Source organism: Poecilia reticulata, linkage group LG13, assembly GCF_000633615.1.
Source record: "Poecilia reticulata strain Guanapo linkage group LG13, Guppy_female_1.0+MT, whole genome shotgun sequence".
NCBI lineage: Eukaryota > Metazoa > Chordata > Actinopteri > Cyprinodontiformes > Poeciliidae > Poecilia > Poecilia reticulata.
The window spans coordinates 9,948,064-9,972,516 of record NC_024343.1 but is presented as its reverse complement, the minus strand read 5'-3'; the positions used below and the strand labels follow the sequence as shown (position 1 = coordinate 9,972,516).

Genomic DNA, 24,453 nt, shown 5'->3' with positions numbered 1-24,453 from the left:
GACTGAAAATACTTCCACACAGCCAATTTGTGAAATGTCGGAGAGAGCGGTGCATAGCAGTAGTTTGAGGAGGGACAGTACACTTTGATAGACGTAGCTGACAAATTTAAGTTAATCTGCTTAATCCATCAACCACTCAGTTGATACACAAAGTAAAGCAATTATTACTCTCTTAAAGTTGTTTTATACAACTCCTAATTTTCTCATATTGAAAGCTGCAGAAGCCCTGATGATGGAAGTAAATCAGAATTAAATAGTAACGTCTTAGTGGACATGAGAGGTCAAGTAGGAGGAAAGTAACCAGGAGCCTTCAGAAATGTGGAGCACTGCTGACTCAGCAAACTGCTGCAAAGCAAATCTAAACCGAAACAAATAAAATAAAATTTGACTCCAGTCAACTTTGTAGAGTCTCTTCTTCTCTCTCAATCCTGTTGTGGTTATGAGTCAGGGGAAGTCAGTTTTTAATCACCCATTTCACAGAATTACTTTCAGTATTTTATATACAACATCATGATGTTCTGCATAAAAATAGTTTGATCTTACTTTTAATTTCAGTAGTAACTGTATGCCACAAAAAAAAAACATTAAAAAATTCCTGAGCCACTCATTTACTTTTTGCCGTGTAATTAAAAAAACGGCCTTTTATGTCACACACAACTTCAAGTTTTGTGCTTATCCTACAATATATATTTTTTTATATAATCCCCTTTGGCTAAGTTCACTGAATCAATTTTGCCACTGCGTCCAACCGCACCTGCTCCAGCCTGGGAAGAACTGGGACTGTAGTTTAATTACAGGCCGGCAGTAAATTTAGTTCAGACAGAAATGGGCATTACTGCATACAGTGTGAGGTTTATGCGAACCAAGGTCCCACGGTGTGTTTGTATCAGCCAGGTGCTCAAGGCTGAGCTTCATTATATTTTTTTAGCTATAAATTAGACCCCTGATACAAAATGCTTTTTAAGAGACACAAACATAATGAGCAGCTATTTGAGCACTAACGAACCCTTAAACTTGCACTGTTTAAATTCAACTACTATTTGATTTGTTTCAGTTTTAGTTTTTTTTCCTTCAGCAAAAGAAAAAGTGGCTGGCTTAATTGTGTGCTGTGCACAGTTCTGTGCACAGCCTACACAACAAACATTAACCCCGGAAAAACAACAGCAAATAGGAAAAAATTGATTGAGAGGGGGGAAAAAACAACAGATCATTACAGAGAAACATAAAGAGGGGAGATGAACAAAGATCATACACTAAGCCCACAATTAGGGGAGTGTCCGTATATTCAAATCCACATATATGCACAGCTAATTACATGCTCCATGAAAAGGAAACAAACAGCTCATACTCAATAAAGCACAGAGCGAGAGATGAAGCCTGGTGGAGACATAATGAAGCAGACAAACACCGACAGGAAACCTGCAAATAAAGCTGGCTGGACCCATGGACGCATAAAGGTTGAAAAAACAGACATTTTCCTTCAGTTTAATGAACAACATTTACAGTCTGAATGAACAATGAATGAAAGACTATCTTATGATATGCCTGGACACTTTTAATCAAGATATGTCTTTAAGAAAACCAGTTATGAATCTAAGTATTTGAAAACATGAGCCTCAAGTCTCAACCATAATGAGCTTATAGAGTTGTTCACATTTCCCAGACTTCTCATTATTAGCGTCTTTATGTCTCCCATCACTGCAACCCCTCTGCGTCTACAGACAGATTTATGTTGCTTCTGAATCACTGACAGGAAGAGCTCTTTCATTACTGCAAGAAACAGGTTTGACATGAAGCTCTACCTTCAAAGCACTGATAATAAGGACTCCGTTTTCATGACGATGGTTGAACCAGAGTTTAAATCACAGTCACTTCCTGCTGTCCAAATGAGACGGCTGGTTTGGTTGACTTTTTTACAGTGGACTTCAGCCGGTTCACTGGTCTACGTTTCATTTTTAAAGCATAAGTCACATCTAAAATGAGCCTTTAGCTGTCCTTAGTGGTGTGACACCTTGAGATCTACCTCCAAATACAAAGATTAGGACAGTAGAGACAAGAGATCGGAAGATAATAAATCTGCCCAATTTTCTGCCGCCACTTGGATTGCATAATGTGAGAAAAAGAGAAACAGAGGGAGAACACATCCATCTTAGTCAAATTAAAGAATGAGTTGAGAGTTTCATATTCACTGTGTGATTGAATACCTGTGTGCAGATCTCCTTCCCATCCACGTTTCATCCCGTTTCACTCATCACTCCCTGTAAAGTTGACTCACCAAACTTTAACTGCTCTCAACCCGCTCATGATCTTTTACATCATTATCCACTTTTAATTCATCACTGCTCTTTCAACGGGAATACTCTCATGGTCTCGCCTGTTGTTGTGTTCATGAACTTATGTGACTGTGTGAGTTTGTTAGATCTGTAAACAGAAGCAAACACAACACAAGATGTTGACTTTTTTTTTTTAATTATAAATTAAACATTCAAAGGAGAAAGAACTTTGAGAGAACTAGCTGGTTGGCTTTGGAGGATAAGTCTATGGCTTGTTGTAGGAAAGATGTAAACTATGATTTTTATTAAAAAAGAGTTGCAACATTCCTCCCACAAAGATAACAACCTAGTGACTGCTGTATACCTGTGTGCCAGAAGATTTAAACATAAATGGAAAAGTCAGGTTGCAAAAGCATTATAATGACAATCCATATCCACAGAAACTGCTGATTATTAAATGTAATAAATCATCTTGTTTGTGTAAGGTCTGTGAATTTAGTTATTTAGCTGATGATGAGGATGAGTCAATTTAGGTTTAACCTATGTGAAACACAGGTTCGAACTATTTCATGCTAAGGGTGAACAGGCAAAACACTGAACAAAGCTCCCACTCTGCAAAGTCTGCTGTCATAAAATGCTTCCACCAACTAAAACCGACACAGCAGATGATGCTCCTGCAGCTTCAGCAGTCATTTATATCTCCAAGGAGGCAGAAGTCAATTACAGCGCACCACCTTCATATAGATACAAAAACAAACTCAGACAATTTTCTCCAGGACTATTGCGCAAGCAGTCAAATAATTATTCATTAATAAGACGATGGTAATGTTCATTGTTTATTGCCATTGAGTTTTTCTGGTATGTAATGTGCACAATGTATATTTAATGTTGCTCATTAAAAAGGCATTGCAGGTTAAATGTTTGCCAGACAGCACTTCATTAACAGAAAAGGCTCATTTTGCAGAAAAGTTAAAATGTTTGGGGTTTTTTTGTTGTTTATTTTTGGTGGTAAATATATTATAAAACAGATATTCAACACTAAAGTAAAAATTAGATTTATCCTTCGTGGCAGTTCGTTACCAGAAAAAAAAACGAGACGCTCATCTCTGACACTTGGTTACCAGACAACACACTCATCTCTTAGCAACAAACAACAAATATTGTTATTGTTCAAAAACCATAAGATTTCTTCTGCTCTTTTGAAATACTACTCATCTTATACTACTTATTATTCAAGAATTGTGTAGTTGGTGAATTTGGCAGAAAAGTGAAAATGTTTTATTATTATTATTATTATTATCATTATTATTATTGTCATTGGTGGTAAAAATATTATAAAACAGACATTCAACGCAAAGTAAAAATCTGATTTATACTTCATGGCAGTTCGTTACCAGAAAAAAACGCTAATCTCAAACGCTCATTAACACCAAATTAATAAGTAATATTATTGTTTATAAAACATAAGCTCTTTTGAAATACTACTCTTGTGTCTAAGCTTATCTGCTTAGATACAAGAAATTTACAGTTGGTAAATTTCTTGTATCTGCAAAGTAAACATCTGATTTTTAAAAGTAAAAATCTGATGTTTACTTTATGATACTTGGTTACCAGAAAATGTGCTCATCTCTTAGCAACAGATTAACAACAAATATTGTTATTGTTCAAAAAACATAAGATTTCTTCTGCTCTTTTGAAATACTATTCATCTTACGCTACGTACTATTTAACAAGAATTGTGCATTTGTTCAATTTGGCAGAAAAGTTCATATGTTTTTCATTTTTTATTTGGGATAAATACATTATAAAACAGACATTCAACGCAAAAGTAAAAATCTGATTTACACTTCGTGGCAGTTTGCTACCAGAAAAAAAAACACGCTCATCTCTTAATACCAAATTTATAAGTAATATTATGGTTCATAAAACATAAGCTCTTTTGAAATACTGTTTACCTGTTTAGACACAAGAAATTTACAGTTGGTAAATTTTGAAATGTAAAAACCAGATGTTTACTTTGTGGCACTTGGTTACCAGAAAACGTGCTCATCTCTTAGCAACAGATTAACAACAAATATTGTTATTGTTCAAAAAACATAAGATTTCTGCTGCTCTTTTGGAATACTACTTTCTTTTTAGCAAAAATTGTGCATTTGGTGAATTTGGCAGAAAAGTAAAAAATGTTTTTCATTTTTTTTGGCATTGGTGTTAATTATATTATAAAACAGACATTCAACACAAAAGTAAAAATCTGATTTATACTTTGTGGCAGTTCGCTACCAGAAAAAAAAAAGCACGCTCATCTCTTAACATCAAATTAGTCACAAGTAATACCATAAGATTTCTTAAGAAATTTAAACAGGGCCTGGCAAAGTGTGACCCAATCAGGGTTTCTGATGCTAAAAATTAGCAACAGTGCTAAGCTGTACTCACTGCTATGTAGAGAATTATAACCATGTTGACTAACATGGACTTATTCCACTCAGTATGTTACGGAGTGAAAGCTTCTTCAATCAAGACGGAGGCTTGGATGTCTTTTTCTGAACATTTCTGTTCAGTTTTTATTGAAGAGGAAAATCGGCAACAGCTGATTAACGTAAACAGCTGTTCGTTACCTAGCAACCAAAATCAACAGAAGCAAGAGAGTGACAAAAAGACACCAGATCCTGTTAAGCATTCTTCAAAATAAAAGACTTTCTCTATCCAAATAAATCATGTTAAATATGTTAAATATATACACTTAAATATGTTCCACTTCAGCTTTTGTAGTTATATGCAATCATATTAAATTCAATTAATAATCATCATGTAAATTATGCTTAACATATAATTGTAAATCAGTCACTTATCATGCAACTTATACTTAACAACAAATAAGTCTAAAGAAGTCGCAACAGTATACTAAAATTAGTGCATAAGCTAAAATTAGCCAAAATGCTATCAGTGGCATGTTGGGCATCACTAGCAAGTTGTCTTGCTTTGACTTGCTCCATTCAGTGTACCAAATATAGTTAATCAATAAAACAATAGCTAAAATGGATGTTATCCGGAAAAGTGGGTGGAGCCAAGAGAGTCAGAAATTTCAAAATTTGCACAGAAACGTATTTGGGCAGTTTATCGACAAAAAAGTACTGATTTATGGGTTAGTTACACTTTAAGAAAGAGAATCAAATTGTTAGAAATAAATTAGTTTGAAAACGAGTAAGACATTTTGTTTATATTTATGCAAGACAAACACAATTGTTTGATAATCTAGAATTAAATAAATAGTTAAGAATGCTTTTTTTTTGCCTTTATATATTTGGTACTCTTCATAAAGTTACATTCTGCATATGAAGTATTAGTGTGTCAAAACATTGTCCTGTGCATTTTGCAAATCATCAAAAAGCTAAAACATGGTGAAATGTGTTCAACATACCTGCTTTTTACATTTGAGTGCACTTCACTCAAATATAAAAAGTTTGGATTTCAGCACTTCATACGGAAAGCAGTGAAGAATGAATTGCGCTGAGCTAAGCAGGCGTTGCACTGCGACATCTATATAGCGCACATTGTACGTCAATGCTCCAGGCAAAGAAGAAAAAGGAGCTGTACAGGAAAGAGCAGGCTGGCAGAGGAATGGAAAACAGGGGAGGAGAGGGAAAGAATGTCTACAGGCAAAAGGAAGGCAAAGTCAGATTGAAAAGAAACATCTGCATTCAAATTAGTTAGATTTTCAGCAATCCAGCATTTGGAGGTAGATATATTCTCTAGCTTCCAATCCTAAATGAAAAACTACTGTCGGCACATAAGCAGCACATATGATCTGTTAAAGAATGTTAGGAAGCAAGGTTAGAGAGAAGACATCAGCAGCTACAGCTTACTTTAATCAGCACACTTTTAATTGTTTCAGAGGGCGCAGCAACTCACGCCGATTTAAATTCCACAGTAAAGATCTTTGAACATTAGCAGCATGAAAGAATATTATGCTTTCCATTGTTAACTTTTCCACAACACTGCAGGAAGAAAGCGAAATCATAACGACATACTCATAACCTTGTCCTTCAAAAAGTGTTTTAAGTACTTTCATAAATGCTCATTTCATAGACTGCAATGCAGCTGAGAGAAGGCAACTGTTCAAAGAGCAGTAGGAAATGTATGCCATGTCAGCTTCTTAACTTTGAATGAAAGACGTGTAGAAACTTTTTTGACTTTGACCAAGTAATAAAAGAAATACGACCAAGTCCAATATTACTCATACCCCTTGCAAATTTTTTTTTAAGTTTAAATTTAATATTGGAAGCATTTACCAAAGATAATCAAACAGCTTCAACAAATATGCAAAAAAAAAAAAAACTTTCAAAAAAGGGGGAAAAAAGTTACATACTGCGGCTTTAAACTCCAGAAGTTAGAAATGCTGAGAACTCAGGATGTTGAATGTCGGACTCCAAATTGCTGACCTGTCCACTGAATATACTGTGAGGTAATGTTCTTTCAAGATTAACCTGAGAGGAAACTGAAGAGGCACACAATTATTGCATCAGCAGCAGATACATTATGTACTCTCTGCAGTTTCCATGTGAAAATTGTCCCAGATTTTACTCTGAATGGTTCTCCTTTTGTGAGAAAAAGCCAATCCATTCATGTTTTGATTGTGTTATTGTTGACTTAAAATTATATATTAGAATAGCTGATCAAACAGGCTAATATAACCAGAAACCTCAGTACACATAAGTTTGCACATCAGGGGTGACCTGGTATAGTCCTTTGAAATCAATTAATAATGTATTTGACTGGACTGGTGTGAAATGTGTGGGCTTAAATAAGGTCATGTGACTTGAATGAAATTCAAATGTGACCAACTTCTTATTTCAAGTTTTAGATCTTGAGCTGGTTCTCGTCTCTTGAACAGCCATAAAGGCTGCACTAAAATATCTGTTCTCCCCTCCTCGTCTGCTCTTTACATTTTTCTGAGCAAAGACGACGACAGAGCTCATTTTTAAAACCACCATGTGAACAGTAACATTACTAAAACGCCACTCAGTGAGTGTTTCTTAAAGAATGCAAATTTATATCTTAACTCTGAGATCTCCATGAGTTTTTGACATTTTCCAATCCAGCATACTTTCATGACAGACCGAGGTTTGTAGATAAAGAGGATCAAACAGAGCAACTTTGCTGAAGTTGTGCTTCAATCTTGAGGCCCAAATAAACATAAAATCTGTCTCAACATGTTGCAGAAAATACAGTTTTAACTTGCATCTCTGTACTTCCTCTGACTTCTATCTACTGCAGTCAATAACAAAATCCACACTAAAGATTGCTATATAGCACTCACCTAAAATAGATAACATTTTAAAATGTCCAATCAGTCACCAATCAGGGCATATAGATTTGTACATTAGCATATTTCTTAGTGCTTTTTGTATTTTTACAAAATACTTCAACTTTATAAGACCCCACCTGAGTAAACTCTATGCCATCTCTTTAATGTACCAAGTATGCAAAGTTTAATAGTTTCAAAGAGAAACAAATTGCTGCAAACAAGTGAGGTCAAAGGATGCCACTCTTTGAGGTATTAATATTTTCTTCTGCAATAAGTAAAGTTTGCTCTTATAATAGTTGTGAGAAATTGCAGTGCAGATACTTTTTTTTAAAAACATGCATTTCTCTGAGTGGGTCTCAAGGAAACCCTGGAACTTTTATTTTAATTAAAAAGAATATTAGGCACATTAAAATTCACATTTTCAGGATGTGAAAGTAACCTAGATAAATACGTTTTTGAAGAGGAGGAGGACTGCTGGGTGGCTCCAAGTGACTCACAATGCACCTATTTTCAGTGGGGCCTTTGTAAATTTTAAAGGGCTTGCTGAAATGTCAGCAGTCGTTTTTGTGCATCGAGTTTTATTAATACGGGAGGCAAGTTTTCACCGTTTGATTTATTGCTGAACAAAGCAGCGATTTAATGCAAATAGGCTGCTAAGATTTCAAAGTATGTGGTTCTAACAGAAAACTTAACAATGGGGTTAAGCAACAGCTGATTCTGGTTAGTCCAGGGAAAGTCTAAAGAGATGTGAACATGCAGAAACAGACTTCAGATGGTTCTTTTTTTCTAAATTGACATTCTTGTAAGATGCAACATGAATTGGGACGCTTACATCACTTTACTCCTGTAATATTTAGCTGAAATCAAAATGCAGATTCTGAGTCTGACTCCAAGTGAATCTTAATTTTCTTTAAGAAGCAGTATTTTCTTCTGGTTAGTTCATCTTATTTGGCTGGAATCAATCAAACCAGCGAGCTCAAAGTTGCAAATCAAAAATAGATTCTTTTACTCATTAGAGATGCGCTTGTTTGTGCTAATAACTGAGAACCCAGTAATGAAGGACTAATTACTGACTATAGAAAGATTTCGGGAGTCTCTAATGTTTCCTGGGAGAACAGGATTTTCGTCTTTGAATCAAAGAACTACTGTTTAGAAGGTTCAGCCCCTTAATACCCGTCATTAGTAATAACATGGTTACAGTGACCTTTCTTTCACATCAATACATCTCCCTTCTCGCTCATTCTCTTTGCTCCTCGTTAGCATCTCCATCAGTAACATCAGTCTTCACTCCCATTGCTCTTCTTCTACACCTAAAAACAGTCTGACAAACCATTCTGGCACTTCCTCGAGCTTGAGAGCAAAAGTGAGTTCAGTCAATGGGATTACTAAAATTAGAGGTGTCTAGTGCGCTGTTACAAAAAAAAAAAAGAAAAAATCAGAACAAGAATCAAAAGGAGAGTCAGCTCCAGCTGAGTCAGATGTCTTCTCTGTGTCATCATGAAGTGAAGAGATGTTTCATAAGACAAAATGTTTTATCTTTGCTCAAGTTTTAGCTGCTAGCCAACTACTGTAATAAAAAAAAAGCAATCGCTAGGTTCCCACATCCCACATCCCTTTAATAAATCAATTTTAAAGATTCTGACTCTAAAATTCAGAAAAATATCAGTGCTTTGAGATACAATTTGTATATCAATTATAGTTAATTTTTAAATTTGTCCTGCTGTTTCACTGTGAATTATTAAATCGAGATACATTCTACTCTCCAAAAAAACAAAACTTTTCACACACACACATGCCTTTGATGACATTACATTATAAGGCATAAAGGAATTCAAAGTCTTTAATTAAATGCCTCCTTCAAAGATGTTTCCCTGTATCAAAATGCCTGGGCTGTACGTGAGAGCACGTTTTATTTCAGGAAAGTTTAAAGCTCATGTGAGCGATGTGAGAGGAAGACGAAGGCAGACAGGAAGAGCCGGATGTTATAATCAATCAGATCTTAAGTTATCATTTTGAGCTGAGATGGTATAAAATCCAAACAGTCCAACACAATGTTTTATTCAAAAACCACTGCATCACGCACTACTTCTGCCAAGAACTATCCCCATCTGTGAACACACACGCAGTAGATCCTATACCACTGCCGTTATTATTGTTCACAACAGAGGAAAGAAGTGAGAAAAGCCATCAACGCTTGACGCCAGAAAGATTTCTGTGGGCAAGTTAGAGTATTAGTGTGGAGAGGCATGCAGTGCCACTGTCTGGCAAATCAGTTTGCTTTTAAAGATGCGTAATATAGAATTTAATAATAAAGAAGTGAGCATGGCCCCTCCCGTCTCTGAGCCGTTTAATACACGTCGTTATGACTTCATATAGTTTTTATCCAGGTTGATTTTCTCAGAGATACACAGCGCTAAACTACGGTTCCATGGGGGGCAATAATGCAGTAGTTAAAGCTCATCCTCCTCAGAGGAACTCAACTAAAATGAAGGATTTTTTAAAAATCTTTTTCAACAGAAAAGCAATGTTTTGTGCATTTTAATGTTCCTAAGACATGAATTGTCCGAGTGGGAAAAAAAACAAAAAAAACAATGAATCTCTCCTCACTGTGTTTCTTAAAAAAGCGCGTTGTTCTGTTCCTCTTCTGCTTGTGGCTGCTGTTTTATTTATTAACTGTGTTTTTGGCAACACCCTTTAAAAGAGACTCTTATGGTCTTTGTTGACATGCACAGCCAGCATGATCTCAAAAACCTGAACTGTACACTACAGAGTCCTTGTGGATCCTAGAACTAATGTGGAAATTTGCAGGCTTTGTGGGGGAAGACAACAGACTTGGAGGAATTAATTAGGTCTTACAAGAGTGGCAATTTTACAAATTTTATCTGTAATGGAAACTCGTGCATACCAGTTCAGAGGATGATCATTGCTATCGTCACCATTTTCTCCAGTATTCATGTTTACGGAGGAGTTATCAAAGTCAAACGTTGCCTCAAACAGAAATGGTTAAGCCTCCTGCAGCCAAATGTAATTAAAGTTCCTTAAAATCCTGGAGGACATCTGTCAATCAAACAGCCAACTAAAATCAGCTGATAGGATTGATTATTGTGCCTCTTTGGATATCAGTGAACTCCTCTGGTGCAACATGCTTCTGTATCTCTAATGGCAAATAGTTATTCTTATTATTATTATAATCTCAAACTTCTGTGTTGTTTCACTTATCTGAAAAGCTGACCGTTGACTAGTTTTCTTCACTTTCTAAATAAATTTAGACATAACCTTCACCCGCCCCTCCTGACCTGTTAACAGATTAAATTAAGAGTGCTGACAAGTTAATTTACAATGAATCTGCTTGAAAGCCTCTCTTGAACATCTCACTTTTCCTCCTGCTTTCATCACATCAAGAAAGCGCACACTCAGTTTGTCTAGTCTTGCGGTTTCTTAAAATGTGTGTGCTGGCAAAAGATTCTATTAAGATGAAAGGTGCGTTTTAAATTCGAGGAATGGGAACTTTTTTTTTAGTGAGGCTTTTAAATAGTTTGCTTTAGTTTAGCATAAGGGACTCTCTCAAAAGTCCCCATAAAGATAGTGAAACAAGTCTCTGCGTAGGCCGCTGTAAAAAAAGGCTTCCAAAGCCAAGCGCATGATTACCATGGCAACAAGCATATTTTAACGTGTCAGTTTGGGCCATTATGGTGCGTTTGTTGTTTAGTGGTTTGGAGCCCAACCAACAGCAAAGATTTCCTCTTTTATTTATTATCATCCCTCTCATTTCACAGCTCCTCCACTGTGTGGCACATTTCATAGAAACAGTGGCAACAGTTGCTAATCTGGCCATTTCACACCACTGTGCTGCGAAAGCTCTCGCCAGGCAACGTACGGAGAGGACACCATCGTCTGCCAAAAAAGCTACGTGTGAACTGGTTCATCCAAAAGCCTGCCCAGTTTTCACAGAGCAATCAGGGTTTTAGATCACAGCACATGCTGTGGCTCCAGCAGAAAAAAACGTTTGGCTGTTTTTACATCAGTCAGTCTCTGGAGCTTTTATTGTTGTTTTTTTCTTGTCTGACCTGTGTTTCACTTTTCAACTGAAGTACAGTGCCTTGCAAAAGTATTGATAACCCTTCACCTTTTTCTTAGTTCACCACAACTGCAGAGTGTGTGACCTTTCAACTCTGGCTGAGAGAAGGAGGTTTGAAAAGATATGTCTTCTTCACCTTAAACGACTTTGTTAGGTTTTAGATTCTGTTGAAACAAACTTTCACTCCCTCCCTTATTGTTTGTTTACTTTTTTGTTCTGAAGAAACAAATGCTGACCTTGAGCAAAATGTATATATTGATTACTAATGTATGAAACTGCTTAGTCAAGAAATAGTTATGTAGGTTGCTGACATTTTTGATTCACAGGAGTCTCTCAGACACCTAAAGAGGATGATTCTAAGAAAAGCTCTCGTGTTTTTCCAAGTCTGCTTTTGATTAGTTGACCAGTTTCTTGTGATGACCCCTGACCCAACACCAAGACAGGATCTTCCCACCCAAAAACGTCGCCTCCAGCAGGTGGCCCGGACCGTAGAAACAACCACACGTCACTGCCACTGCAACGTCAACACAGGGAGAACCACCACCAACTCCAGATCCATCTTCACCAACCAACCAACCAATCAAAATGTCAGCGACCTCATGAGGTCGCTCATGAGCAGCACCAGCAGCACCAACATGCCCCAATGCCAGCAAACCCCCCAAAAAATCCCTGAAGTTTACACTTTGCATTTAACCCTTGCTACTCCAATACTCAGGAATAAAATCCAGTAGAAATCACCAAATTTGACACTAAAACACACTTGTCAAAGATGCAGTTGTGGAGAATTTTAAAGCCAAGTAAGATTATAACAACAAATATTAATAATATAATAAATATAAAATATATATATATAAAAAGATATATACAATAAATAATAAAACAATATTATTTATGGCACACCTTATACAGAAATTTAAAACAGTGTGGAATGGCCTTTCATGTCTTCCAAATCTAAAAACAGTGGCAGTTTTTGCATGAATGCTGCCCTGGGCGAGCCCTCCTTCATCCACCACCAACCAATGAAAAAGTATTAACAGATATACATTCTCAACTTAGCGGGTGCCAACTTTTCACTAACTGCACATGCAAAACTATAATGGAAAGCTTTAAGGCGCCCCTAACAATCTGGTGCTTGTGTGCCCCAACTCCGCCCTGGGCAACTGCCCATGATGTCTAAAAAAGTTCAAAGAGTGCAAATACTTTGGTAAAAACAAGAAAGTGAGAACACTTTCATTAATACATGCTTGTGTGCTTTATATATTTTGCATCTATGGGCATACTACACTAGTGCATTTACCATTCAGGTAGGAAGCAATCTACCTTTTTACATTGAGAGTGATCATGTTCCCAGTGTGTGCAGTGACCTTAAAAAACACAGACAGCTGCTGTGAATGGGCCACATGCACCTCGAGTGTCTGCACACAGTGAACTGCATTAAAAAGCCTGCTACTGCAAAAAAAAAATTAAATAAATAAAATCACAGCATCTGCTTGTGAGTTTGAACATTAGCATCTAAAGAAGATACAAGTATCTAAAGAACAAAGTCAGGTCTATAGCCTTTAGAGATTCTGAGTATATGTTAAAAATGTCGGCGTTCACATTCAATTCAGAGCTGTGTCATTAAACAAAAGCCAATGCTATTCTATTCCCACACCATAATGTGCCTTCTATACAGCAAATTTAAAATCTGTACTACATTCAAATTCAATTTAACACAACAGTGAGTCGCTGCTAAAAGCGGAGTAGATTCTGTCAGTCTGTAACAAGCAAAGGTGTTAGTCAGCAAACTGCAGAACTAAGGTGGAAAATGAGAACAAACGGATTTCTGGGGGGATTTTTACAACTTTTAACCAGCTATATTGCAAACGTGGTTAGATTAATAATGTATTTAGAGATTAGAATACCTCTAGCGTATTTAGAATATTATGCAACAAACCAATATGAAATATACATAATTAGGAAATTATGGATGCATAAAAGGGAAGCATCCAGGATTTTTCAAATCTTCTACAAATAAAAAACAGAACACTTTGACGTACATTTATGTTCAGCCCCACCGAGTCAATATTTTAGGTTTGGAATAAAGCCATTATCTGGAATTAAACCTGCAAGTCTACAGAGTATGTGCTTACCAGCTTTGAAGTTCAAAAAGCTTGAAATTTCACCCATTTTTCTTTGCAAAACTGCTCAACATCAACTTAGATTCTTAGTTTAGTTCAGGTCTAGGCTTCCCAGAGGTTTATTCAACTAATTAATGAACATGGTTTGCTTTAAACTATTTAATTTACAGTTTTAGATCTACGTCTGGGGCCGTTGCTCTGACAGAAGGTGAAAATCAGAGGCTTTTTCTTATCATCTCGTTTGACATGTCCCTACGGAAAACATTTTGCTGCTTCTCTAATTGTTGCTCTTCATGCCAGCCTTGACACATATTAACTGAACTGTCGTGATTTAACAGGTTTCCAGTTTAGATATAACATGTTAAAACTGGGAATTAGAATTATTCACTTTCTTGTGTCAAAAAATACAAGTTCGAGGTTGAAATGTAAGAACTAGGCAGACAACTTCAAAAGGTGTTCATGCCTTTGAAAGGATCCCTTAGAACATACACACACATTTTCTTTAAACGTTGAATTTTGGACTGAATATTGCAGACTGCGCTGCAATGTTTTTGTGACATCCATGTGTAATAGTTTACATCAGTGGTGTCCAAACATTTTGCTGATTGCCAAAATTGTCTAGTTAAAAGCATTCATGGGCCACACGTAATAACTAAACAAAAAGGGAAAACTACATTTCTTGTACAAAATATTTTATCTGCTTAATTACACGTTAAATTTGCAAGATTTTAATTTCTAATTTTTGTAGAAAAGGACTCTGTGAATCACTGCCAATTCAAAACATAAAACACTAAAAGTTGTTGGTCGCAAATAATAGTGAAATTAAAAAAATGATCAACACCATAACATATTCAATTGACGTTTTCAAAATAAAAATAAATGATAATAAGTTAAACAAAAATAATAAATAAAACAAAATCTAGAATGCACAGTAAATCTCTCAGAACAATCACACAGAAATAAACTGAGTCCACTAATATGAACATTGAACTGATTCTAACAGTAAATGAAGACAGGAAGTTATGGAAAATGAAGATGTTTTGTTTCCATGCAGGACTTCAGATTCTGGCATGTCAGCACGTTATCATCACAGATGTCTGGCAGCATTCACTGGCCGGAGGCTGGCAGCTGTTCAAAGTGGTAAACAGAAGCAGTGCAGGTGCTTCCTGCCATCATGACATATTTCAGATACTCTAATGTTTAACCTTTGCCCCTACGTACAATGTCTCTGTTTTCATGGTAGGCAGATGCAAAGCAAACCTGGGTTAACTTCCAGAAGCCAAAAGAAAAACTGACAAGTGAAAAGAGAGAAGAGAGTGGTAGAGGACAGGAAAGCAGGGACTCGTCGCAAAGAGATTTTCTCAGAGCGTTACTGTCAGCAGAGAAGAACGCAGCAGAGAAAGATTAGGGTACTCTGTGGTATCGCCTCTTCGTCTTCCATCTCCCTCTCTTCTGTCTGTATTTTCTTGTGTTTAGTTACACACACAGCACAGAGCAGAGCCTCTAGCCCATCATCATCCATCATCACCAGCAGTTTTCAGCGTCATCTGCCTGCTAAACTTTTAATGAGAGCTTGAGAGGACAACTGAGCTTGCATATTAAGCTGGCTACAGAATCTGATAGTCAGTGGAGTTCCAGTTCAACCTTAACAAGTACAAGTTATAAAGTTAGTTCAGCCGGGTTAAAATTAATTAATTAATTAATTCATGCAGATCAATCCTTATGCAGTCAGAACAAAGTTCCCAGCTCCAACACGAAGTTGTTCACATTTGTTGCTCATATTTGTCTGAGATAAACTTTAAATGTCTATTTACCATCAGGTAATGTTGTTTCGTGGCATTGGTTTTTCTCAGTTGTATTTGCTCACTAACTGTAATTTATAATGACTGACTTTACAAAACAGCTGCTCTTATTTACATATTTTTAGGTTTTTGCTGTCAGAAAACAAAACGACTGAAAATTAAAAGTATTTCAAAAACTTTTGTTTCTGGTTCTGAAGCTGTTTGTAGTTTAAATATTAGTTTGCATTTTTCACCTTATATTTTACAGTTTCTGACTTTGGTTGGTTAGTCATCATGCAAGAGATATTCTTGATTTAATACTTTAATCTTTAGTTTCAAATTAAATTGAAAAATTGAAAAATACACAAAAATCTCCTAATTTAAAGAGCAATAGAAACGTGTCTAATTCTTTCAAATGAATTCAAATTTTAATAGATTATGACTGATTGGTTACTAAAATGTTAAAACAAAGATTACACATTAGATCAGATGAAACGGATGAAAAAATTGGGGGTTTTTCCAACTAAATTTGCACAGTTAATATATTGTCAATTTGAATCAAGTGCCTCTTGCACCCCACATTTGGTAATCGATAAATTTGTTGCTGCTTGTTTGCTTATTATAAAAAGGTGAAGCTGGACCCATCATGCCTTTACGTTGTTCTTATGATATTGATATATTATTACCAATATAAAGTGACAAGCCCCGAGCTACAGCCGGGTCGATGCTCAGTCGCCTGCCTGCTCTCATTACACCTCAGGCAGTATCACAGCTCACTCACATTACACACTGTCTGGACTGCCTCAGAGTCCAGACAATGTGTAATATAAGTCCAGGCCATAACCTGGTCCAGCCAAGATACAGTTCATCATAACATTCTTAGAAAAGGACCATAATATTATACACATTTGTCATTATTGCATCCTGTTGCCAAGGGGAAATGAAAATGAACAGTATAGTGCTTTGATGTTTAAAATAACTCACTCTAAGAAGTCTTAAGTAACAGGTTCCTGCTAGAATATGACAGTAATGAGCATGATGGGTATTAAAATATATTCATTTGATGTTTAAATTATGAGGAAAATAAATCGACTCGCTAATTTATACGTTGTAATGCCCACATTTGGTCATTTCTAGATTTCTGATCAACATCAGAGCACACCAACTGCTTTCGCTCTCAAGTCAGATTTGATAGCTCTGTTTGGAGCTTGTAAAAAAATAATAATAAGAAAAAAAAAGTTTAGAACACAACAAGATTTTAAGTCTTGAGGCCCAAAGAGATAGGAAAGCAAAACTCAGCTGAGCCGCAGCACCGTGGAGGTCAAATCCAACTCAGACGCTCTGCCCACACTGCAGAGCTGTCTCTCCATGCCACACAGGTGGAGAAGTGTTTAGGTGTGTGGGAGAGAGGCAGAGGAGAAAGAGATCCTTCCATTCTGAAAATACAGTGCATCTTAGTGCATCTAAGGGCAGGAAGGAAAGTTTGTGCGGGACAACAAGCGAAGGAGTACGTATATGAGCCAAAGTAAGAAACTAAAACACTGAACAAAAATGAGGATTGTAGGAAACATCTGAAACCTCCTGATTCGTTGTAAATGTGAGCATGAGGACTAAGGATGAAGTTTAAAATGTTTAGCGCTCAGAAGAAAGTGTTGGAAGAAGTTTTTTAAAAAATGGCATGAGGTGATTTCATCCAAGGAGGATACATTTTTGGTGGAATAATCAAACATTTTGCAAACTGTTTATTAAGGGAGGCTCAATCATGTGGGATCTTGACAAAGCTGTCATTTATTTATTGATATTTACTCGAGAGTGCTTAATCACCAGAAACACAATGTTCATAATCTTCATTAATTGGCTTTACGAACGGCACATGAAAACCAAAACTGGGTCTCAATTTGTTATGTTGCCGTCTTTTAGAATTAATCTGAGAGCTTATTTATAAAATAAAAAATATGTTTGACGTTCTTTCTAGTTCATTAAAGCTTTCTTAAACTCAAACTGTTTGTGTCGAGTATTAAAGTACACGGAGTAAGACCAAAAATCATTTCTGAGATTCAGACTGACAGCTATGATTTAAAAGACTTGAGTATAAAGGCAAAAACAAAAAATGTGGACCGGTAAAAATGTTTTCCAACCCACTAAATCCAGCACACACACACATCTCTGACTCACACACACACCTGTACTTCATGCCCGTGTGTTTGCCGGTCGACTCCTTCAGGGAGATGTGTCGGGGAGTGAAGGAGCCGAAGCTGCGGGCGATGATGGCCACAGTGCGGAACTTGGCCCTGGCCTGGTTCACCACGTTGGGGCTGGTGGCGCTCTGCTTGCTGTGGTCCCCATTGCCCCTCTTCAGGTTGTGGTCCGTACAGGCGATGGACACCTGCATGGCTGAGCTTCAGGCAAACTCGTAGGTAAACAGTTGAGGAGAAAAAAGATAAACTGACAGGAGAACCTTAATTCTCTCAGGCAGATCTTCTAAAATATGTTGATTTGTCGGAGTCCCTTTCCTTTGTTTCCTCCCCTTTTCTTCTGTTCCTGTTACTTTTGGAGTTCTTCGCAGTTTTCCTGTGTGTGGATTAAGTCCTTATTTGTTCACTTGCAGAAGCTCCGTCTTCATCACTTTGTTCTTTAAGGCAAAACAGTCCTTTTCTCCTTCTTTCTGTGCTCAGATTGAGCTTCCCATCTTCAGTCTTTCCTCTCAGAAGACTGACTGCAGAGCAGCCAAAATCCCAACAAGAAGAAGGACTCAGTTCTTCTTTGGATTCTCAATTTAGTCCCTCATTGGTTCTCTTCTCTTGCGTCTTGCCTCTGATGTCGAGCTGAGGGATTTTAGCTGCGGAGAGGAAACCAGAGAGAGAGAGAGAGCTTGCAGAGGGTTGGCAGAGGAAGGAAAAGGGAAGCGGAGCGAAGCAGAGACGCGATCCAGGCGCTGCGCTCTCCCTGGTCTGACTGTGGGAAACCTTGCGCGAGGGATGGCATGTGAGAGAGAAAAGGAGGAGGGGACAGGGTCAGAGCACGGAGGAGACAGGGCACAGATGAAGCATGGATGAGGTGGAGGGATGGGTGGCGGGAGAGGGGGCGGGGGAGTCACGCTTAGGACCTGGGAGGGTGCACTCTTCTACCATCAGCACTTTTTCCGTCTTAGCTCTCACATGCTTCCTAAATTTCACCGAGTTTCACTAATGTGCGTGTGCCCCAGTTTCCCCACGTTTCTCCTCTCCTCAGACTCTCTGTTTGATCTGCACTCAGTGTTTTGGGTGCTCGGCTCCTTTTGACGTCCCCTTTCTGTTGTCGATTCTGTGAGCAGGGCAGCTCCTCCATCACAGGCAGTGAGCAGAGAGAAGTGCAGTGCTTCACACTGTTTCTCTCCATTACTCCCTCCTACTTGTTCTCCCTGTGTGTTTAGCTGCCACTCCACCTGTCTTCTTCCTCCTCTCATTGTTAGTGTTTGACGGCCTCCCTCCTATTTTCTTCTCTCCCCCCCCCCCACACGTCAAACCATTTATTCTGTCTGAACACTGAACAGAATGTTTTACTTGTTGTTCTTTTATCTAGGCCATGCTCTTTTTGTTCAAACAATTATGCGAAGGTTGTGTGGAGATTTGGTTCAGGAAGGAGATTATGTTTGCCAGAGACAAAAAGTCCTATGACATAAGCAAAAGGCTTTGGGAAGTCACTGACCAAAGCTGGTTCCAGAATGACATTATAACGATTGTTATTTTTGGCGACATGTCCATCCATCCATCATCTTCTGCTTAGCGTGGAGACAGGGTGGTGGGGGGCAGCAGCCTAAGCAGAGAGACCCAGACTCAACCACTTGGGCCAGCTCCTCCAGAGAAATCCCAAAATGTTCCCAGGCCAGTCGAGAAACAGTCCCACCAGGTTAGGGTGCATCCATTGACTGGCTCCTCTTGATGTGAAGAAGTGGATCTACTCTTAGATATAGAGCTTCTCACTCTATATCTAAGGGAGAGCCCAGATAACCTGCACAGGAAATTCTTTTCAGTCTCTTGTAACCACAGTCTTGTTCTTTTCTACCCAAAATTTGTGACCATAGATGAGGGTAGGAACATAGATCAACGGGTAAATCGAGAGCTTTGCCTTTTGGCTCAGCTCTGTATTTACCATAACGGATCCATACAGCACATGCATCACTGCAAATGATAAAGTAATCCAGCTACCTGTCTCCAACTCCATTTGTCCCTCATTTGTGAATAAGACCTCGGGGTAAAGGAGCAATATTATGTATTACTCAGGCATATTGTATAATTTTACAGCACAATCAAGGAACTAGGTTTCATAACTTGAAGACAAACTTACTTTGAAATTTCACACCAGGAAATTTGCCTTTGTCTCTGTAAGCAGCTCCTACTCCTTCTGACACTCCGCTTATGCTGTTTACATTTGTTTTTAAGAGTGTTGGACTGAGAAGTAGCTTGTGTGATAAGCTCAGCAGACGTGCAGTGTTTGATGATTGCTGCTGCTGCTGCTAGTCTGGAGGAGCTGAGTAGAAGAGGAGTGAGGAGAGATGCTCTGTGGGGGTGGGGGAGCTCCAAGGAGACATTTGCATAGCCTGAGCAAGAGCTTAGGCACATCTGAATGCCTGCCTTGGGTGATTCAAAACTTTCTCAAACATGCATGAAAGAATAAAGGCAACACTTCATATACAGTTTCCCATTGAAGAGATATATCTAGCCTTTTCTGGCTCAAAACCATGCAATCAGATTTGGAGATGCTGACTTTCATCCTACTCTGCCTAGTTTCTCCTTCCCTCTGCCTGTGTCTCTCAGCACAGCTGTTGCACATCTCCTAATTTCCTCTGCCAGTTCTCTTCCCCAGCTGTCTCTATTCACCTGTAAGTAGCTCCTCTGGTCCTCATGCCAATCTCCACTCCATTTTCAGCATAAATAACTCCCTGTTCTCCAATGGTTCCTTCCATTGCACTCTGTGATTATCTGTGATATGTTTCATTTATTCTTCCTCTATTCCTTTCTCTGTGATGTCAGTTTTGAGAGGGTTCTCCATTTGTGCCTTGCTGTAACATTGCAGCAAGGCACAGCATGGATTTGTCATTAAAGAGTCAACACTTCACTTCCTTTGGTCGTCCTGAGTTCCACCTAAAACTGCACGGTCATGTGTCCTATGTGTTGTTTTATATGTAAATCTTTTCATAGACACAAGTATTTCAGCAGCAGGTTAATCTCGACAAAATCCATGGATTACAAATTGACTGCAGAATTCTGATCAGTGCACCCACAGCTTTGCAACATTAGAATGCGTCTTTCCCCAAAACCAACATGTTCCCTGCATTTTCTGCACATTCACACGCATGCAAATGCTTCAGAAGACTCATAATATTCCAGTAATATTCTAGTAGTGCTGACACAAAGAAATTATTTTCCCAAAATCACATAACAAGCAGCACATGCAACCCCCCCAACGATAGATGAGATCGGGGGAGATGCTAAGATGTAAATCTAGAGAGAGTAAAAGATTTGGACTGAGGCAATCCAGAGCTGAAAGCAGAAGAAATTTGTGCATCTGTGTCTAATTGCACTTCGAAGAGTCTGCAGTTGTGTATATGTGTATATGGCTATTTTACAAATGCTTTGGTGTGAATCACACTTTCCTTTGATTCTACAAGGATGTCAAATTGAGGTAACTGGAGCATTTTGCTTCTCTGTGTCCTTTGATTATTGCTGTCTAGTGTTTAAACTTTTCCTCACCTGTAGTCTACAAGCTTTCCCTGCTATCAGTTTCACCTTTTGACATTACTGCTCACCAATTCTGATGTACTCTGTGGTACGATTAAACACTCACACTCAAAGTCAGTATCCGTGTAATTGTTTCAGCATTTGCAGGTTTTTGTTGGGGGGCAGAGCAGCTGATAACGTGCATTGGCTTAACACCTTTAAGGCTCCGTGGACATTCGTTTTGCTGAGGTATTTCTCATGAAATTGCTTCTGCACTTAGGGAACAGTTTAACTCTGAGAAACGTGGGGAAGAGCCACTCTCACATCCTGCACATTTCATACCGTCTGTGCATCTGCAGCATCCTTCACCCCACTGAACCTTACTTACAGCTCGAGACCCGTCTTAGACTAAATGGAAAAGCGGCTCATTCAAAATCAATATCTGTTCTCTCCGAGGAGGATGGATCCACAGATTTCCAACCAGATCCAGACAAGAAAGCAAAGTGAGCTTATTTCTCTAATGAAGAGTGAAATGTGCAGAGGGATTAACAGACTGCAAATAAAGGACTAAAGGATTAAAGGACCGATAAATCGTTTTCCATGCATTTCCAAATGAATCATGCACGCTGTTATAAAATAGTCACCAAACTACTTTAAGTGAACTCCATCACATCAACAGAGAAAACTGATTATTGCAGTGTTTAATGACTTACACTGAGAACCCTGGTGTTTGAGGACGTAGTTCAGCTAAAGTCAACTCACGCTGCCTCAATCTGTGCACCAAACCCAAACATGCTCTGTGTTAAGTCTTAAAGTTAAGAAATTTACTGTCTTCCTTTTATAAACATACGTCCATCACATCATGTTGAGTCCGGGAGGTCAGAGGAGACTGTCAGATCTTCAGAATTGGCTTAGGTATTGATTGTTTGTGAATACGGTAAGATTTTCCTTTAAAAACAAAAATTAGAAATGGGGGTCATGGCATATTGACTGCAATGCACATAAACGTCTAATACGACCGGCATCCTTCTTGCAGTATTAACGTGGACTTGCAGGGTTAACATTTACAATGAGAAACATGAAAATATAAAATCTGGGGGAATGAGTCGTCTGTATTAGATACATTTTGGGAGTTTTTCCACATCACTGTAGTTCTCACCTCATAAAATAATGAATTTAGCAAGTGTCTCCCAGAAAGCTTTAGGAACACCAACTTATTCTACCTTTTCTCTCTTTGTATGTTTGTATGAATGTGCTTCAGATGTAATGATTAAAAAAACACATAGTGGGATCCTCTATGCTGCAGTAAACTGACTCATTGCAGTATGTGCTGTTTTGCCTCTGCTCTTCCAGTTGAGCTAAACTCAACCTGATTCATCAGTCAGCTTGGGAGAGTTGTGCAGCTGTGTCCCATCTCAGTTTTTAAACAGCAGGTTTGTATCGAAATATTTTTTAGCCAACCGTTTTGCTTACCCTGTTTGCTTACAGACAAGCCTCTCATTTGAGGGTAAAATTCATCTTTTTCTCTTTGATTGGTTCTCAGGTCTTCTTCTTCCTCCTGATTGCCGTCTCTGTGTTGTTTTTGTGCAGCTGCATCTGACCTCTATCCAGCAAGTGATAACTTTCGTAACTCTGAGTGCAAAGCTCTGCCTGTGTCCTACTTTAGCAGCTGCGTGTGTACGTTGAGTTCATGCTGCGCTTGGTCAGCAAAAGTTTACTTACAACTCAGTGAATTCCCATTGAGTTGTCTTTTGCTAGATCTGAGTCTTGGTGGCACAATTTAGCTATTTTAATGGCTTGTTGAGACTCTGAGGGAAACTAGAAAGAACATTTTCATATGTTCTAGCTCTGAACATAATCAATTACAGCCTAAAGAACAGATTTAAACAACAGTCACAAATCTACAAGGATGTGCAAGGCCTGAAAAGTTGTCTCATTTACAGAGAGGTGCAAGAATGTCTGCTAAATTTCCTCCGTTTTGGATTTTTGGTCACATCGAAATGTCTCCGACCATCAAACAAATATGATATCCAGATGTTAAAATGTCCATCTTATAAACATAACGAAAAAAACACACAAAATTACAATTGTTCTATTTCAAAGAAGCAGAGCCATTACCGACGAACAGAAAGAACATGGAACAGTGCAGAACTTTCCTAGGAATGGTAATTACTCCCAGAGTGCATCAATAATTTTGTTTCTATCAATTTATTTACACATATTTTTATGTATTGCATTAGAAAAGGTTGAATGAAATGATATGACTCAAAATGAAATGGTTTTTGGCATTACTGACCTTTAATGAACAGCAGCCTGGTGAAAAAAAACGTGAATCAAATCCAGGACAACTGCGTCAAGGATTACGGCCTCTGAACGTGGTGCACATGCTCCACGTTCAGAGGCTGTACACCATCCATCCATCCATCCATCCATTTTCTTTACACCCTTCTCCCTTAGTGGGGTCGGGAGGGCTGCTGGTGCCGATCTCCAGCTAACGTTCCGGGCGAGAGGCGGGGTACACCCTGGACAGGTTTGTTGCAGCAGAGGCTGTACACCTCCTTCACATTTGCGTCGTAACGCTCCCCAAGAATTTAAAAAATAATTTGTGGACTGAAGAGGCACAAGTGGAAGTTTTTGAAAAGGATCATCTAGTGTAAAACCAGCAGCATTTCAGAAATGGAGAATCATACAAGCAGACCTTCCCACCTTGCCATACATAAATGATGGAATTACAGGAACTCCAGGAGAATATCTGGCCGTGACTTTCTGATTTGAGCTCAAGCACACTTTGGTGAAACAACCAGACAAAAGCAGAAAGTACCTCACTGAATGGGTAAAAGAAAAACAAATGAAGGTTAGTGGTTGGGTTAGTTTAACAACCATGTTGGCTTGGAAAGCCTTTTCATTCAGTTAAATAAATTATAATTTGAAAACAGCACTTTCTATTTACTCTGTTTATCTTTGTGGTATTAGTATTTATTTGATGACCTGAAACATTTTCATGTGACAAAGCACTTTGTACATTAACAAAACCTCAACAAATTGTGAATCAGCGATGGCTCATATGTGAACTGGAGCATTTTTGTTTACAAAAAGAAAAAAAAATAGCTCTTTTTTTCAAAAGGTTGTTACTGTTTTATGGTGTCAGTTCTTATTCCTGTTTGTGATTCTTTTTCTTCACAGTAGGATTTGAAGCT

General features: G+C 38.1%; 1 protein-coding gene across 4 annotated transcripts in view; it reads right to left on the bottom strand.

Moving 5' to 3' along the window:
- The window catches only part of kcnab1a (potassium voltage-gated channel subfamily A regulatory beta subunit 1a), a 97,335-nt gene that overhangs the window by 49,658 nt on the left and 23,224 nt on the right, over positions 1-24,453 (bottom strand). The window contains exons 1-2 of one of the 4 annotated variants that reach the window (XM_008425318.2): positions 4,707-4,837; positions 2,205-2,421 (exon numbers count right to left, since the gene is read on the bottom strand). The exons of 2 other annotated variants lie outside the window; for them this stretch is intronic. In XM_008425318.2, the coding sequence (XP_008423540.1) occupies positions 2,205-2,227 (23 nt within the window). In that variant the 5' untranslated portion in view covers positions 2,228-2,421; positions 4,707-4,837. Of the gene's footprint in view, positions 1-2,204; positions 2,422-4,706; positions 4,838-17,740; positions 18,843-24,453 lie in introns of those variants that run through there. One more of the 4 variants, XM_008425316.2, reaches the window with a different exon arrangement.